Below are 16258 nucleotides of genomic sequence, written 5' to 3'. Positions count from 1 at the left end.
ACTATTTTTTCAGCTGGTAGGCCTAGTAATTCTGGATCATAAACAGTTACTATACATAACAAATCTATTTCGACTTGGCAAGGCTCACAGTAAATAATCATACGTCACTGCCATTGACGGCGATTGACTAGGGTGCTGGCAGAAATCAAATGAGGATATTATATCTTCAACATTACAATGTTCAGATGTTTTATGAACTGTTAACATCAATGTTTGAATTCCAAAGGGATTCCCAGCATTTTCCTACCACGGTAAAAGACTAAGTGACTAGGCAAGACTACATGAATGTTCATGTAATGGCTGACTCACCCGGTCCACTTTCATGATCTGGAACCTTTGCGAGATGTCGGCAGTGTTGGCGGGCAACCTGGAGCGTCCGGAGACAAAGCGCATGAAGAGAACTCTCTCCTCGTTGGAGAACTCGTCCAGAGTCTGCCAGAACCACTGCACCAGCGAGTGTTGCTCGTCCACCTCTCGGTAGCGCACCACCTTCTTGAGCACGTCGCAGCAGATCTCGGGCATTCCGCACACCATCTGCTCCAGCTGCTTGGCCGTCAACAGGGACAAAAGCGGCACCGGCACAATCCACGACATGCCTTCGCGCACAGCCGCCACCTAATTTGTGTGTAGAAGTTCACAAAGGAAGACATAGAAGTTCAAGTGCAGGCATTTGACTATGTTTATTCAGCTCATTAAGCAAATTGACAGCCTTACCTGCCGGTTAATTTCATGTAAGCGATACTCAATGGCCCTTTCTACATATTCCTTTCGATTGGAGAATGTGAGAGGAATGCTGTTTCCTCCTGGGATGATGGGGACCATCTTACCATCTGCGCTCTGTCCAACAAAGGAATCAAGTGGAATCATCTGAAAGAATAACAAAACAACCCATAGTTGTTGACATATTAGAGGGAAACTTAAAGGGAAAGCCAAAACCCAGCATAAATGACCAGGCCCGAGGACGCCCTTTCTCAGCTGCAGGACTGTTTTTCCCGCACCAAGTGGGAAATTTTCGAACACCAAAACTTCCGGGACTTACGGACACTGTACTTTTCTATATCAAAAACTGCACGGGCAACGTCACAGTTAATAAATAGATACAGGTTTTTCCTAACCAAAAACCCCGGATGACCAATGAGACAGGCACTCACTCATCAAATGCCGCAACACCGCCACAAGAATAATATGTCTGTTAACGCAGATGCCTCACTAGCTGAGGAACTGAACAAATCTGACCCAGTCTCATCACCCCCAGCACCACCCTACAGCGGTACATTGAAGCTTCAGGAAAATGAAGTGAGACTGGTTATGCGGTCTGTGAACACCAGGAAGGCTGCTGGCCCCAAAGGAGTACCTGGGAAGGTGCTCAAAGCCCGTGCTGACCAGCTGGCTGGTGTTTTCACAAAAAAATTCAATTGTTCCCTGCAACAATCCATCATTCCATCCTGCCTGAAATCTGCCACCATTATTCCTGTCCCCAAAAAGCACGACACACAATCCCTTCTATGTAATAACTTTGGGGTGAGGTAACATGAAGGACGTTGCACGGTGATCTGCCTCCTACTGGCTGACTGAAGGTAAGTGAGAAGACAGTGAGAGGTAAGTGATCCATGTTAGTCCTTGTTGGCATCGGCGAGACAAACTTTTTTTGCAGTCGCCGGGATTTGGTTGCGCTCGGGGGGTAATGCGATGTATCCGTCACGGCGGAGTGCCAACGAGTCTGAAATTTTCACTTATTTGGGCCTTTGCCTGGGAAAACGCACTTTTTGGAGAAGCACTACCAATTTCGTCATACGCAGCTGGGTATGATGACATTTAGGCTTTTGACGAGTCAATGATGGTGACAAAGCCTATGTCTGATTATTATCATTATTACTATCACTATCACTATCACTACCACTACCACTACCACTACCACTACCACTACCACTACCACTACCACTACCACTACCACTACCACTACCACTACCACTACCACTACCACTACCACTACCACTACCACTACCACTACCACTACCACTACCACTACCACTACCACTACCACTACCACTACCACTATCACTATCACTATCACTATCACTATCACTATCACTATCACTATCATTATCATTATCATTATCATTATCATTATTATTATTATTATTATTATTATTATTATTATTATTATTATTATTATTATTATTATTATTATTATTATTATTATTATTATTATTATTATTATTATTATTATTATTATTATTATTATTATTATTATTATTATTATTATTATTATTATTATTATTATTAATTCAGTGTTAAAACAGCCTACCATGCTTGCTTTTGGGATGTGGGAGGAAATCAGAGTCAGAGTACCTGGAGAGCGCAAAGAGAACATGCAAACACGACACAGGAAGGCCGGAGAACGAGATTTTACCATTGATCTCACAACTTTGAGGCGGTTATGCTAACAGCTCTTTCACCGTACCGTCTAGACTTGACATGTTGTGCAAATTTTTTTACTGGTATTTCAGAATGTTCACGAATGGAAAAAATGCCTTGTTCTTGTCTAATTTTTCACTCTAAGGTAGTCACACACAGCGGTCGCTGTTTACACATGCCTTTCAGATAGACTGTTTTTGTGAAAGCATTGAGCATGCCGTTGTCTAAACTGACATTTGCTCTGGCTATTAAAATGAGGGTATGAGATTGAGCTAGCCCACATTAACCTACCTCGTGGAAATTGTCCTCAGTGATGCCACTGTCTTCGATGTAAAGAATACTTTTCAGGGTTTGCACATACAGGAGGTCTACTTCCTCTAGATCTTCAAGGAGAAGAGGAATACAGCACAGCTGTTTCCACACCAGAGGTGCCAGATGAAGATCCAGAGGTTTTTTAGTACGAATGGCCACGCCCATTAGGATGCCAAGGAATTTAAACTGGAGCATCTGCTCATCCAAACAGGATGATGGGTTGAGGAGGAACCTTAGAGACAAATGATTCTACTTTAAACACAAACTATATAAATATCTGAACAATTTCAGTCAGAAAAATTGTCTTAAAAAATGTTACTCTAAACATATTTGTCAAAGACTTTATCAAAGTACAGCTGTATTTAAAATTATTTCACCGCCACAGCAGAAGTACTTATTTACAGCCTTTAAGTCTCTCCTAAATCTTTCTGATTTTTTAATAAATTAGATAAAATTACATCACCATTAGTACAGCACTATATGGCAGTGGGTTTGAACAAAACTGTAATCTTGCAAACCCACACAACAGCTTTCCTCAATTCCTCATGTACTGACATTGGTAAATATGTTAAAGATACAGTACAGTAATTATTCTGTCAGGCTGAGATATTGTGCTGTGTCCCTGTTCGTCTACCATCACAACACACTTCTCGTAGATGATCATATATTGGCCTTACCGGTCTCTGTTGTAGCCAACCTCAGCAGTGGCATTGGGAGAGGGGATTAGCAGGTCTACCACACCGGTCTCTAATTCCTAAACACATTCGCAGACCATTCAGAATAACCAAACCATCAATCTCAAAAGCAGGAAGGTACTGTGTGGTCCATACCTGACACATCTCTGTGATGGTATCATCAAAGACCCCTCCGGCATCATCAGCTCCCTCACCCACTAGCTTTACCTTCCAGGCTCTTGAGGGAAGACGAAGATCTGAAGCATTCAGTTTCACAACCTGTCGGGCAATCTGGACAAAGATGGGTTTACATTTCCGTCCCCTGTAACCAGTCAAAAACAGAAATAATAATTAATGGTGAAGAACAATACAATGAGATCCATACTTTCACATCAAGTAAAAAAGATCCTGACCTTGTAGAGATCCGTTTGACAGTGATTTGGGGACCATAGTTCTTGCCTTGCACCATAGTTTTGCCAATGGAGCGCACCATGGGAAGTGTATAAACTCTGGGGGCTAACAAAGGTCTTAACTGGCCTTGAACAATCCCCCAGGTGCCAGCGTTGTAGCGGGAGGTACAGCTCTGCAAAGCAGACTCATTAATTATCAAAAGAGTATCATTATTTTACAATATTATTACTTAATGACGGAAAGGCAAAATTCATTTTTGCAAAACTTTTGGAAAAAGGCAGATGGACAGAAAATAGGAAGTACATGTCATTTGGATTGCATTCAGTCACCAATAAATAAAAAAAAGGTCAAAACATGTTTAATTTAGCTTATGAAGAAGTCTCATAAATATGTAAGTATGTGTAAATGCAGAGACCTTGGAATACCTGGTTGTTGGGACTTAGATTGAGAAGTCTCCAAGATGAGTACATGAGGTCAGAGAAGTGATACAGGAGGCGTAGACGAGCCCGAACAGCCTCCATGCTCACCTCCTTAAGCACACTATACTGAGGGGGTACAGCAACAGGCAGGCCAAGCTGAAGAGGCACCGAAGAGCCTGGGTACATGGCAAGACATGGCAGAGGTGAAACTATACATGATAGACTAACAGGAATTCTGTATTTCAAACCATTATTTTATGGGAATCAGTTAATGTGTGGCTATTTGCCTGGAGCTCGGGGTGGAACAGAAGGAGCGGTCCATGCTGCACTATGGCAACGTCCAGCAGTAATTTGGTTGATGCCTTTGTTTTGCAGCACTGTCACCAAGGTAGGCTCTCTTACATGGTTAGTGTGGCCCAGACCCAACTAAAGAAACATGTTAAAAAATATTTGAAAAAGAAGTAAATAAACAGTTACAAGTACAAAATAGGTGTGTGCGACATGATGGTGTCAGATCATGTTCCCGGTCTCTTCAAGTCGATAAAATTCGTATACATCCACATATACACAGTAATCACTCGAATATCGCAGATAACGTAGACCAGACATTATCACGAATAATTGAAAAGCAGCCAAGTAGGATCCCCCTATTATTACTACCATACTATTTTTGTGTCTATATAAAAATACCAGAACACAAGTACAACTACCAAGTGTATTTGATAAATATTACAGCTATGATCAAATGAAAAGACTGTAATTTATCAATATCTAAATATAATCTATATACACAAAATGTAAACACTGAAAAGTGTTTTTTGCAATGAAGACAGTGGCACAAAAAATATGTAAATTTACAAGAGAAGTCATATGGGCTTTCAGTGGGTTTCCCTACCTGGCCCTCTAAGTTGCTGCCCCATGTGTAAACGTCCCCTGTGGAGGAGAGAACCAAAGAGTGCTCTGCTCCTGCAGCAACATCTTGAATGTGGATGCCTGAAAGAGCTGGAACCTGTTGCGGACGATTGTGGTTCCTTGCCCGCGCTTCTGGCAAACCAATTAGGCGGTCTACAGAAAATTTGAAAGAATTTGAAAAATACTAAAAAGGAGTCATTATACATCAAAACTACATTATTAATACATTATTATCGCTCGCTCGCTCGCTCGCTCACTCACTCACTCACTCACTCACTCACTCACTCACTCACTCACTCACTCACTCACTCACTCACTCACTCACTCACTCACTCACTCACTCACTCACTCACTCACTCACTCACTCACTCACTCACTCACTCACTCACTCACTCACTCACTCACTCACTCACTCACTCACTCACTCACTCACTCACTCACTCACTCACTCACTCACTCACTCACTCACTCACTCACTCACTCACTCACTCACTCACTCACTCACTCACTCACTCACTCACTCACTCACTCACTCACTCACTCACTCACTCACTCACTCACTCACTCACTCACTCACTCACTCACTCACTCACTCACTCACTCACTCACTCACTCACTCACTCACTCACTCACTCACTCACTCACTCACTCACTCACTCACTCACTCACTCACTCACTCACTCACTCACTCACTCACTCACTCACTCACTCACTCACTCACTCACTCACTCACTCACTCACTCACTCACTCACTCACTCACTCACTCACTCACTCACTCACTCACTCACTCACTCACTCACTCACTCACTCACTCACTCACTCACTCACTCACTCACTCACTCACTCACTCACTCACTCACTCACTCACTCACCCAGACTGCCCGCATCAGAGTCAGGCGGAAGAACCACTACGCCATCGGACATTATTGCACATACCTTTGCCAAACGTAAAAACTTTGCCATCTTTTGTTAAAGCCATAGAGAACTGTGTGCCACAGGCCACTTTTATGATGCCAATTCCACACAGCATGTCCACCTTCTACAGAAAAAAATTCAAGTGATTAAAATTACATCAATAACTATAATACAAAACTATTTAACAGTGTTGCTCAGAATTTCGAATAACCTAACCTGGGGTGAGGACTTGGCTGTAGAATTTCCAAGTCCCAGTTTTCCATAGTCCCCATCACCAAATGCCCAAACCATCATTCCATCAGCAGATATGACCAAGGTGTGGTTTAAACCACATGCAACCTGAATAGAAAACAAAGGAAATTATAAGATTCCTGTTTTATATGTGCTACATTTAACCAGATACATTTTTAACAAACTTCTGTGATTTACAAAGCAAATATTTGGTCAAAGCCATTTAAACATCAATTTCTTCTTCAGTGAAACTGACCTGACCAACTTGGTATCCTTCCAGAGCTGTGACTTTTTCGGGCAGCTTCTTGTTGGAAGTGTTTCCTAAACCAAGTCTGCCATAATCACCATTGCCAAAAGTGAAAAGCTTCCCATCAGCTGTTACAACCGCAGTGTGTTTAAACCCACAAGACATCTAGAGATATGGAAAAGAAAAAAGACTTATAGGGTTTCATAAGTAAAAGTATTTGAGCCTTAGAAACATAAAAAAAATAAAAAACAGAACTCTGAAAAATACGTGACTGTATATTGCTCAAAGTCCTCATTAGCCTGAGTTGCCAGCGTGTCCATAACTTTGTTGTAAAATGAACAAAAAAATATTTACAGAAAAAAATAATTGAATAAATCCTGGTACATTAAAAACAATTATACTGTTGTGGTGGCCAAGGTTCGATTACCACTCATGTGGGTTTTGTCAGAAAGGGGACCTGGCGTAAAACTGCCAAATGTATCACGTGTATCGACTGTTTCACTGGGCGACACCTACTGAAAGTCAATGATTAAAAAGTTATGTGAGGTAAATTCACATTTGCTAAATATTAATAAATAAATAAATCAGACATAGGCATTGTCGTCATCATTGACTTGACAAAAAGCCTAATTGTCATCACACCCAGCCGTGTATAACAAAATTGGATTGAATAGGCGTGGGTTCCTCTTTTAAATTAACATGATTGTGGGGAGAGGGCCTAACTCTGAAGCAGTGGTTTTTAACCTGGACTTCCAGACAACCATATTACGGTGAATTATAGGGGGAATGAATGCACGTGTGCAAATGTGAATTGTCAACACAAATATTTGAAAGTTAAGACTTTTGACTGTTACATCCTGTTTCCTGTGATTTAACAAACAAAAAATAGGTTTGCGGTCAGATGTGGTGTGACAATGAGTTGTTTAATTCCTTCATCACTGTTAGTTAGCCCAACGGTTAATTACAGAGACGTGAAGAATGACACTTAGCAATACTCTGGCCTTTAATAATTGAGCAACTGAGGAGATTTAAAACTGAGGCAAAGAATACATTCTTGCGCTATAGAATATTCTACAACTGACCTGAACAACCTCTTCCCCTTGAAGGGCTTCAATCTGCCTTGGTCGTCGTTGGCGGTCGCTATTTCCGTGGCCCAGCTTTCCATAGTCACCATCACCCCAACTGAAAACCTCACCGCTCTCTGTCAGTGCCATGGAATGGCCATCGCTGCCACATGACGTCACCAACTGAGTCACCACAAAACCTGATACACAACCAAGGGTCAAATAAAATGTCTTCTGAAAAGTCTCAATATATGCTTTCTTCACTAACCAAAATCAATTGCTTACAATTTAGTTGGTATCTTTTGAAACTCTTTTTAAACATTTCCCTAAGTCATGTTATGACCCCGTGATATGTCTGGTCATGCTTTACTCAGTAACACACGCTGCTTCAGTGTACCCAGATATTAACCAGAAATTTACCACCTCACAATTTAGACACAATTCAAGATCATTGCAGTAACTGTTATGTATGAATGCGGTTGGTGATGTTCTGCTTTATACATTAGAATTTGATACTGCAGCTGTCATGTCACTGCAGGAGAATGGGCACTGAATTTCCCTTTCCTCACTTTACGACAAAATAACATTTGAAAAGCAATACACAAAGTAATTACTAAAGATGGCAAACTAGATCCAAAAGCGTTTTGGCAAATTGAGACTAAGGAACAGACTAAAACATTTGAAATGGCATGGCCAATTTTCTTTATTATTATTTTTTTTAAATATCCTTGAAATTGAGAATGTGTTGTTTAATCTGATCTCTTACAATTGGGTCCGATTGGTACAGTAAATACACTGTATTACTTAAGCAGAATAGATATGAATAGAGCAAGAACAAATAATACATGATTCCCAAGTTTCAGTATGACTAGGAGCTTGATGTCTGAAAGTGGTAGAACCACATTGACACATCAAATTCTAATATTTATGTTTGTAAAGGGCTGAATTTAGTTGATGATGTCTCAAATGGCAACTGTTTATTTATTTATTCAACAAATTTGTATACAGCAGGGAGCTGATTTAACACCTTGGAGAGCAGAGATGATGGTGAGGACATGCAGGTCATCTGAGTTGCCTTGTCCCAGACGTCCATAGCTGCCCTCTCCGCAGGCCAACACTGTCCCATTAGACTGCATAACAAAAGTGCAATTCTGACCACACACGACCTGGTGGGTGAAGGATAGAGATGAATTCAGAGGTGAATATTTCAAATAACCTGGAACTTACATGTATAGTATGTAGAAAACATTTTATAAACTAAACATCTGTCAAATTATATACAATTAATACACAACATAGTACAAGAGAATTCATTCATTTCAATAATTTAAACGAGGATCTCTTCGGCCGATATGCACTTATGCGGCTCATGGCTGATGGTAAAACAGGCTTTGATGTGTTTCAGTACCAGCTTTTCAAAGCACTTTGTGATGATTGGATTGAGAGCTACTGGGTGGTAATCGTGCAGATTGTTTGCGGGTGACTTCTTGGGTACTGGGATGATGGTGGCCAATTTTAGGCAGGCTGAGACGGTGGCTTTTTCTAGTGAAAGCTTTTACATGTAAAATGCGTCTCTAATTACAAAAATCTAAGTTACGAAACCACATGTGGAGCAAATTAACCTTGTAAATACAGGTACAACTGTAATTTATCTGTCTATCTATATCTATATCTATATCTATATATCTATATATCTATATATCTGTCTATCTGTCTATCTGTCTATCTGTCTATCTGTCTATCTGTCTATCTGTCTATCTGTCTATCTGTCTATCTGTCTATCTGTCTATCTGTCTATCTGTCTATCTGTCTATCTGTCTATCTGTCTATCTGTCTATCTGTCTATCTGTCTATCTGTCTATCCACATGTGTGGAGTTTGCATGTTCTCCTTGGGCCTGTGTGGGTTTCCTTCGGGTACTCTTGTTTCCTCCCATATTCCAAAGACATGCATGGTACGCTGGTTGGAAACTCTAAATTACCCCTAGGTCTGAGCGCTAGCGTGAATGGTTGTCTGTTTCCTCATGCCCTGGGATTGCCTGGCAGTCGATTAGGGGTGGCCGCCGCCGTGTGCCCTAAAGTCGGCTGGGATAGGCTCCAGCACCCTCCAACCCTTGTGAGTATAAAGTGGTTCAGAAAATGAATGAATGAACAACAATACTGGAAATGTGGTTAACAAAGATGTGAACTGTTCGATAGTTTTTATGTATACCTGCTGCGCTTGTGTGAAGGAAGGTGCAATGGTTGGTACCAAAATGTTTCTGCCGGCTTCTGCTAACTGTCCATGTCGCCCTGCACCCCATAAATATACATCACATTTCCCTCCAAGGTGCCAGTCCTAGAAGCAAGCAAATGTTGAATAAATGAACAAGGTCAAACAATGATCTACCCATTAGTAGTGGGTTAGTAGTAGATAATGATGCATCTTCACTACAACAATCTAATTACCTCAGGTCTAGAAGTGGCCCAAGACATGATTTGTTCATCCATACCCGAAACCCATTTAGTGTTGTCCTATAAAAAACACACACAAAAAACAAGATTACTGAAATGTTCATTATAGCTTGTCATGAAATTGATTTTCAAATGTCAAACACACATTTACAACAGTCTCTTACCATGAGCAACATCATTTCATCTTTGGGAACAGGTTCCAGGTCAGGAACAGTAAAGGACTCAGGGAAGGAAGCACCCCGAGCCAAAGCCTCTGCTGCCTTCACCGTTGTTGAGAAGCTGTCCAGCCAGGCCCACTCACTGGAACTGCCGATGGCAGAATCAGACTCTTGTGGGCAGTGTCGGAGAGAAGGCGGCAATGGTGGAAAGCATAGGAGTTGGTCCAGGTGAAGTCCCACTGCCAGGGAGGTGAGGCACTGCATGTAGGGGCTGTGGATAAGTTGCTCCCCACATACTACATGTGGCTAGAAGTTCAGATAACAATTTAATTAAATGAATGTAAAAAGAATGTTTAGTTTTGATTCCACAATTATATCTACTCATATAGGAAATTAGCCTTATGAAGGTTTTTGACAGCACGATTGTCACGTAAGTCCACCCACACAACACATCACGATTGTCACGTAAGTCTACACAAACAACAACCTTCAGTTATTTTGGCGATCTAAAACACTGTATTCAGTGCAAATATATGTAAATCGTCGCAAGAAAAGTATAATATTGTGTCCTCTGACCATATATATGGCTAGCAGGTATGAATCAGATGTTGTATGTTTCCAAGATCAAGCAGATTAGTTTAACGGATGTATATTTTTTTGCCAGAAATGTGTTTAAATGACATTTCGATAATTTGATAGGCTATTATTGTCCCTTGAGTGAAATTGTTTCCAATTTTTGTTTCTTTACAAATCTAATTAGTTTAAAAACCATGAGTACTTAACCCACAAAATTCTAAAAGCGAACACAAGCCTTGGTGCCTACAAGTACTTCATGGAAGGGTTGGTAAAAGAGGCTTTATTGATGAATGAGCGCTCAGATTCAATACATTCACCTAAATATAACTTGTGCCTTAATAAAATTAGAATATAAGAATATCTAAAAAAAAAAATTAATAAAATGTAATTTCTAAGGAAATTACGCAGGAAAGTATTGCTCTCGTATAGGGGAACTCTTCTGTGGTTACTTCCAATTCGTTTTGGGGCATTTTTGAGTCACTTTCTTTAACTTATTGGCCCTTTCAGTCAAAATGCGCTGTTATCATAAGCATCATCTCGTGGACTCGGCCACCAGGCTGTCTCCTATGCCCGTATCTCAGGGCAAATATTTGCTCGGAATTTTCTTCATATCTCAAATTTCTCGTATGTTAAAGACACTTGTATGTCAGTGTATAGTCAATCCTTAGGGTTGATTGTTTGATTCTCTGCCCTGATGACCTTGTCTAAGTATCCATAAGCAACATACTGAACATCACATTGCTCCTGATGTGGCAACAGTAGGCAAATGACAAACGTGTCAAAACGCTGTGAGTATACTGTGACGTTGGAAAGGAATTATACAGTAATAAGTCAATTTACAATTTTCCAAAATGCTTTGGAACTCTATCGCCATCAATGACACTGTAAGATGAGTATTTGCTGCCAGATTATGAGGAAGCTTTTGAAGAACAATGTACAGCTGTAGCATGAAATATTTGTACTAGTTGTGGTGAGCGGTAGAATGAGGGCACACTATTTGGGTTGGAAGTGCAGTGACGTCACGTAAAAAAACGTTGCTCTTGAATGATATTTCACAACGTAAATGTACTTTCATGTCTTGTCAGTCATTTAATGTTGATCATTTTGAATTATTAATGTTGACCCAGACACTAATTTAAGTATGACCGAGAATGGAAAATGAGAAAAAAAGAATTTAGTCCCTACTAAAACCGACCTGGGCAATTAATTCCACAAAGGGCCACAATAGGTGCAGATTTTCATTCCAACCAAGAAGAGGAAACCTTTCCACCAATCTGGTATCTTAAACGTGCAATCAGTGGATTGCAGTCAGGTGTTTCTTGTTTCAGCAGAAATCTAATGAGTTAAACTGGGTGTGCTGGATCGGTTGGAACAAAAACTTGCACCCACAGCAGCCCTCGAGGACCCGAGTGCCCAGGTCTGTGCTAAAACCATAGAAGATAAGGAGCCAATATTTTAAATGTACCATACCTTCTCATATGCATACTGTTCCTGCAACATAAGAGGTAGTCTCTCCAGGAACGCCCTCATGCAAGGGGCCACGTTGAGGCCAACTACACCTTGCTTCTTAAGAGCTTTTCGACAAGTGGCCAACACATGGTTGGTTGCAATGAACTCTTTTGAGCAATTTACAACCAACACATCCTAAAAACACAATGAAAAAAATCCAATGCAGAAAGATACTTTAGTTGTATGCCAGGGGATTGTAAGTCACATTAAAATGTATCTGGTTGCTTAATATGTCCACTGTAAGAACTAATCCTTGAGCTTCCTGATATCATAAAAAGGGAGAAATGCATTACCTTTGACCTGTTGGAGCAGACTGCAACACCAACATCTGGGATCCATACAATATTCTGAATGGCCCCTGAACCTGCAACAACTGTTTGGACTACTGACCCATCCTGTTAAAATACAAAAGAACTCTAGTTTAGACAAGGATATCTAGAAAAAGGAAATCTAAGACCAACAGGTGCCTCAAACAGTTTGGTTCACAGGCCACAACCTTGCCAACTCTAGCTCATATGGGTAAGACCAGTTTATTTTTGGCCATGAAAAGGTAACTTTATGTGACTTAAAGGTCATCATCCACAACCATTTTAAGTGAAATGGACCTCTATCGTTGTCACACACTTGCAGGACACAATGAGATAAACAACAATCCACGCTCACACTCATCCAGTGGGGTAATTTAGAGTATTCAAGCAGCCTACCATTAATGTTTTTGGGATGTCGAAGGAAACCAAAGTACCCGGAGAAACCTCCACAGAGGAAGAGGAAGAACAGGCAAGGGAGACATGCTAACCACAGACTACCACCGTACCACCTAATTCTATAATTAGTAAATACTACACGTAATATAAAATTCTTACACATTTGTGTGGGTTAATTTCCATTATCAGACTATAATGACGGGCTTCAACCTGCATCAAGAACTATGTAGCTAAATCAACTCAACCGCATTCCAACCTCAGAAAAGATCTTATAGAATATCTAATAAGGTGTATTTTATAAACATTAGTGTTAAACTTTGGGCTCTTCCCACACAGGGAAAACAATTTCATGGACATCTGAGACTGACCCGCTTCCTAGGGAGTGATGCATTAATGGGACTGAAAATCGCAGCACTCATCATGAGAGGAGGATAACAGAAGTTGTCCAGTGAAAAAAGAATACTAATAATACTGCTCTTCATTAAGATGCATATCAACAAATTGTGGGAGAATAGTATAAAGAAAATCAAATATCAAAGGGTGACTTTAGGAGAGTCAGTGCAAGGGAATGCAATTTATACATGAGCACAGTCCTGAATGGCACTGTTCATTGACTAATTTTTGATGCAACTATATTTGTAGCAGATCAAATACTGTGGTTGAAAAAAGGGGTCTCTGCGACACCTGAAAAATATTTTCACTTTTCATTGTTTAGTTAGATACTTATTTTGTGAAAAAAAAAATTCTTACTCTGAGGGACCAGATGTTCATGAGGCCTCCAACACCCCCAGATGCCAAAGCCAGACCATCAGGACTAAAGGCAACCATTCTCACTGGCGTGATATGCCCTTTCAATTGGAAGACACATTTTGCTCTGTTCTGTGACCATTCTGATGACTGTAACACAACCATAGTAAAAGAATGATAATTAAAGTATTTATATTATTCTTACTGTATACGGAAGGAAATTAAAAAATCTGATGTTCTATTTTTAAAATAAAATTTCAAAAAGTACCACAGATCTCGGATTTGTTTCTTTTTCCCACCACTCTGCTGAATCTGATGAACAGGATTCTGGAAAGTCTGAAACTACCTGTGGAATGGTCCAGACTGTCACCAGACCACTTTGACAGCATCTAAGAAAATATGAAGGCACATGCAACCAAACATTTAAAAACAGACTCTTTACTTTGCTGATCAGATGTTTTCATACACTTACTAAGCACATGAATAAATTAACATTTTCAATAAAAACTGTATTAATTAATTTCTTTTCCCCCCCAACACGACAAAAGGGATAAATGGTGGACCACAAAAAGCTAAAATAAATGCACGACATTTGGTGAACAATCACTGGACTCTTTGGGCAAAGACTCCTGCACCATCACGACTCTGTTTAAGGGAAATGGCATTATGTATTCCGATTGGCAGATTTCATGGATTTGGCAAAACTAAGGATTGGGGAAATACAGCATCTTTGTAAAACATTGTCCCATGCATCAAGCAGCACTTTAGAAAGCATTTTAAGACGTGCGAAGCTTCTTCCATATATACCTGCATGTGAAAGAATTAGTCACTCTTGCAAATGCTGTACTGGCATCGGATTTAGGTTGTCATTACGGTCGTCATTAATCCGGCCGGCTTGGCGAAAAAAATGAGTGCTATCGTAGTTACATTATTTACATTAAGTTATTAAAGTGTATCTTTATTTTTTAGGGTGTGCATAAGTCTTTGCCATTCATGTCTAAGTTAGATAGATATGAGAAGCAAACATGTTATCAGCGTCGGAAGTATGATAAAGACAAAAACGTTTTCACATGCTGGTATTTTACTTTTGTTCGCAATTAATGTACTGTATTTTATTTTACTTAAAAAATTGGCATCATCACCACCGCTATCCAGCAAATTGACTTGGCGTATTTTCACGACTATAAGGCGCACTTAAAAGTCTTAAATTTTCTCCAAAATAGACAGCGCGCCTTATGTATATGGATATTAAAAAAAAAAAAAAACGCCTGAACTGAAAAAAATACTGTTAAATATGCAGATGCCATCTTAGTTCACAAAATCTTCTATCATATAGCTCCCCCACCCCACTGCAAGATTTTACACAAAAAAATCCAAAACATCAACAATGGCTGGCTCTAGAGGTGACTGTGTAGTAAGTGCTTCATACCTGGAAGTAAATAGCAATTGCCATATTTTCACGGCTTTAAGGCGCACTTAAAAGTCTTGAATTTTCTCCAAAATAGACAGTGCGCCTTATAATACAGTGCGCCTTATATATGGAAAAATGTCATTCATTGAGGGTGCGCCTTATAGGTGTGAAAATACGGTAATTTGATATATGGTAATGGCTAAACGACTTGTCCCAGAGCTTACAGTCAATCACTATGGACGTGAGTTTAACACAGCTGGAAATTCCCTGAATACTTAAATCAGGCAGGAAGGGGTTGATGATGTACACATAACAACAAATCAATAACCCTACTTTATGTTATTTTGCTTGTGGAGCAAAACAAAAATATATAATGTATGCTTTTCGGATCATCCAAAACACACCAATAAGTTAATCTCTGAACGACTAAATAAAATAACTGTTCAAGAGAAAATCCGGACTGAAATCCAACTCAGTTGCTCTGGTGCGACTTAAACCAGCCAGTTCTCACTAGAAAATCATCCAAAATAGCAGTGTACTCCATTATAGTACACATTTGAAATAATTGTATACAGTTGAATTCAGTTATTGCTGCCAAGGATGTCACAACACGTTACTAGCTTGAAGGTCATAAATACATTTTTGAAAAAAGGACAGTTTAAAAAAAAAAAAATTGTTCCTTAATATATTACACCTTCTCCTTAGTTGGTTGGAATTAAATCCTGCACCCACTGTGGCCTTTTGCGGAATAGTTTGGACACACCAGCTCTAGACAGTGATGTAATGCGCCACCAAAACTTTAAACATTTTAGGAGTGTCTTAGACAACTTCGAAATAATTTCTCACATTGCTAGCATGCTGAGGGGCTTTGGGCCACATCCAGGTAAGCTGCACCAGGCGATACCATTAACCAAAGAGGGTTGTTTCAGACTCATTAAACAATTCCAGTTCACACCCAGTTCAGAACGAGAGTTAGGATTGGCCCAAAGTTTCACAGTTTCTTCTTTCGCACATGTCATCAAGATTTGACCTGTAGGACTCCACTTCATATTAGTGATTGATTCCTGAAAGACAAATATTGTATTTTGTTTTATAAT

The 16258-nt window shown here is 39.9% G+C and overlaps 1 protein-coding gene across 4 annotated transcripts in view; it reads right to left on the bottom strand.

Annotated features, from left to right (window-relative positions):
- The window catches only part of herc1 (HECT and RLD domain containing E3 ubiquitin protein ligase family member 1), a 94853-nt gene that overhangs the window by 2081 nt on the left and 76514 nt on the right, over positions 1 to 16258 (bottom strand). For all 4 annotated transcript variants that reach the window (XM_077712458.1, XM_077712459.1, XM_077712461.1 and 1 more), the window contains exons 57-78: positions 16008 to 16225; positions 14019 to 14139; positions 13754 to 13900; positions 12593 to 12694; positions 12261 to 12434; positions 10221 to 10520; positions 10051 to 10116; positions 9815 to 9940; positions 8632 to 8770; positions 7623 to 7804; positions 6550 to 6705; positions 6279 to 6401; positions 6084 to 6186; positions 5130 to 5299; positions 4522 to 4660; positions 4241 to 4410; positions 3818 to 3987; positions 3561 to 3726; positions 3408 to 3484; positions 2710 to 2962; positions 715 to 867; positions 310 to 615 (exon numbers count right to left, since the gene is read on the bottom strand). In XM_077712458.1, the coding sequence (XP_077568584.1) occupies positions 310 to 615; positions 715 to 867; positions 2710 to 2962; positions 3408 to 3484; positions 3561 to 3726; positions 3818 to 3987; positions 4241 to 4410; positions 4522 to 4660; positions 5130 to 5299; positions 6084 to 6186; positions 6279 to 6401; positions 6550 to 6705; positions 7623 to 7804; positions 8632 to 8770; positions 9815 to 9940; positions 10051 to 10116; positions 10221 to 10520; positions 12261 to 12434; positions 12593 to 12694; positions 13754 to 13900; positions 14019 to 14139; positions 16008 to 16225 (3561 nt within the window). The remainder of the gene's footprint in view (positions 1 to 309; positions 616 to 714; positions 868 to 2709; positions 2963 to 3407; positions 3485 to 3560; positions 3727 to 3817; positions 3988 to 4240; positions 4411 to 4521; positions 4661 to 5129; positions 5300 to 6083; positions 6187 to 6278; positions 6402 to 6549; positions 6706 to 7622; positions 7805 to 8631; positions 8771 to 9814; positions 9941 to 10050; positions 10117 to 10220; positions 10521 to 12260; positions 12435 to 12592; positions 12695 to 13753; positions 13901 to 14018; positions 14140 to 16007; positions 16226 to 16258) is intronic.

This window comes from Stigmatopora nigra, chromosome 3, assembly GCF_051989575.1.
Source record: "Stigmatopora nigra isolate UIUO_SnigA chromosome 3, RoL_Snig_1.1, whole genome shotgun sequence".
Classification (NCBI taxonomy): Eukaryota; Metazoa; Chordata; class Actinopteri; order Syngnathiformes; family Syngnathidae; genus Stigmatopora; species Stigmatopora nigra.
The sequence above is the reverse complement of the archived record's forward strand: the minus strand, read 5'-3'. Positions and strand labels throughout refer to the sequence as shown.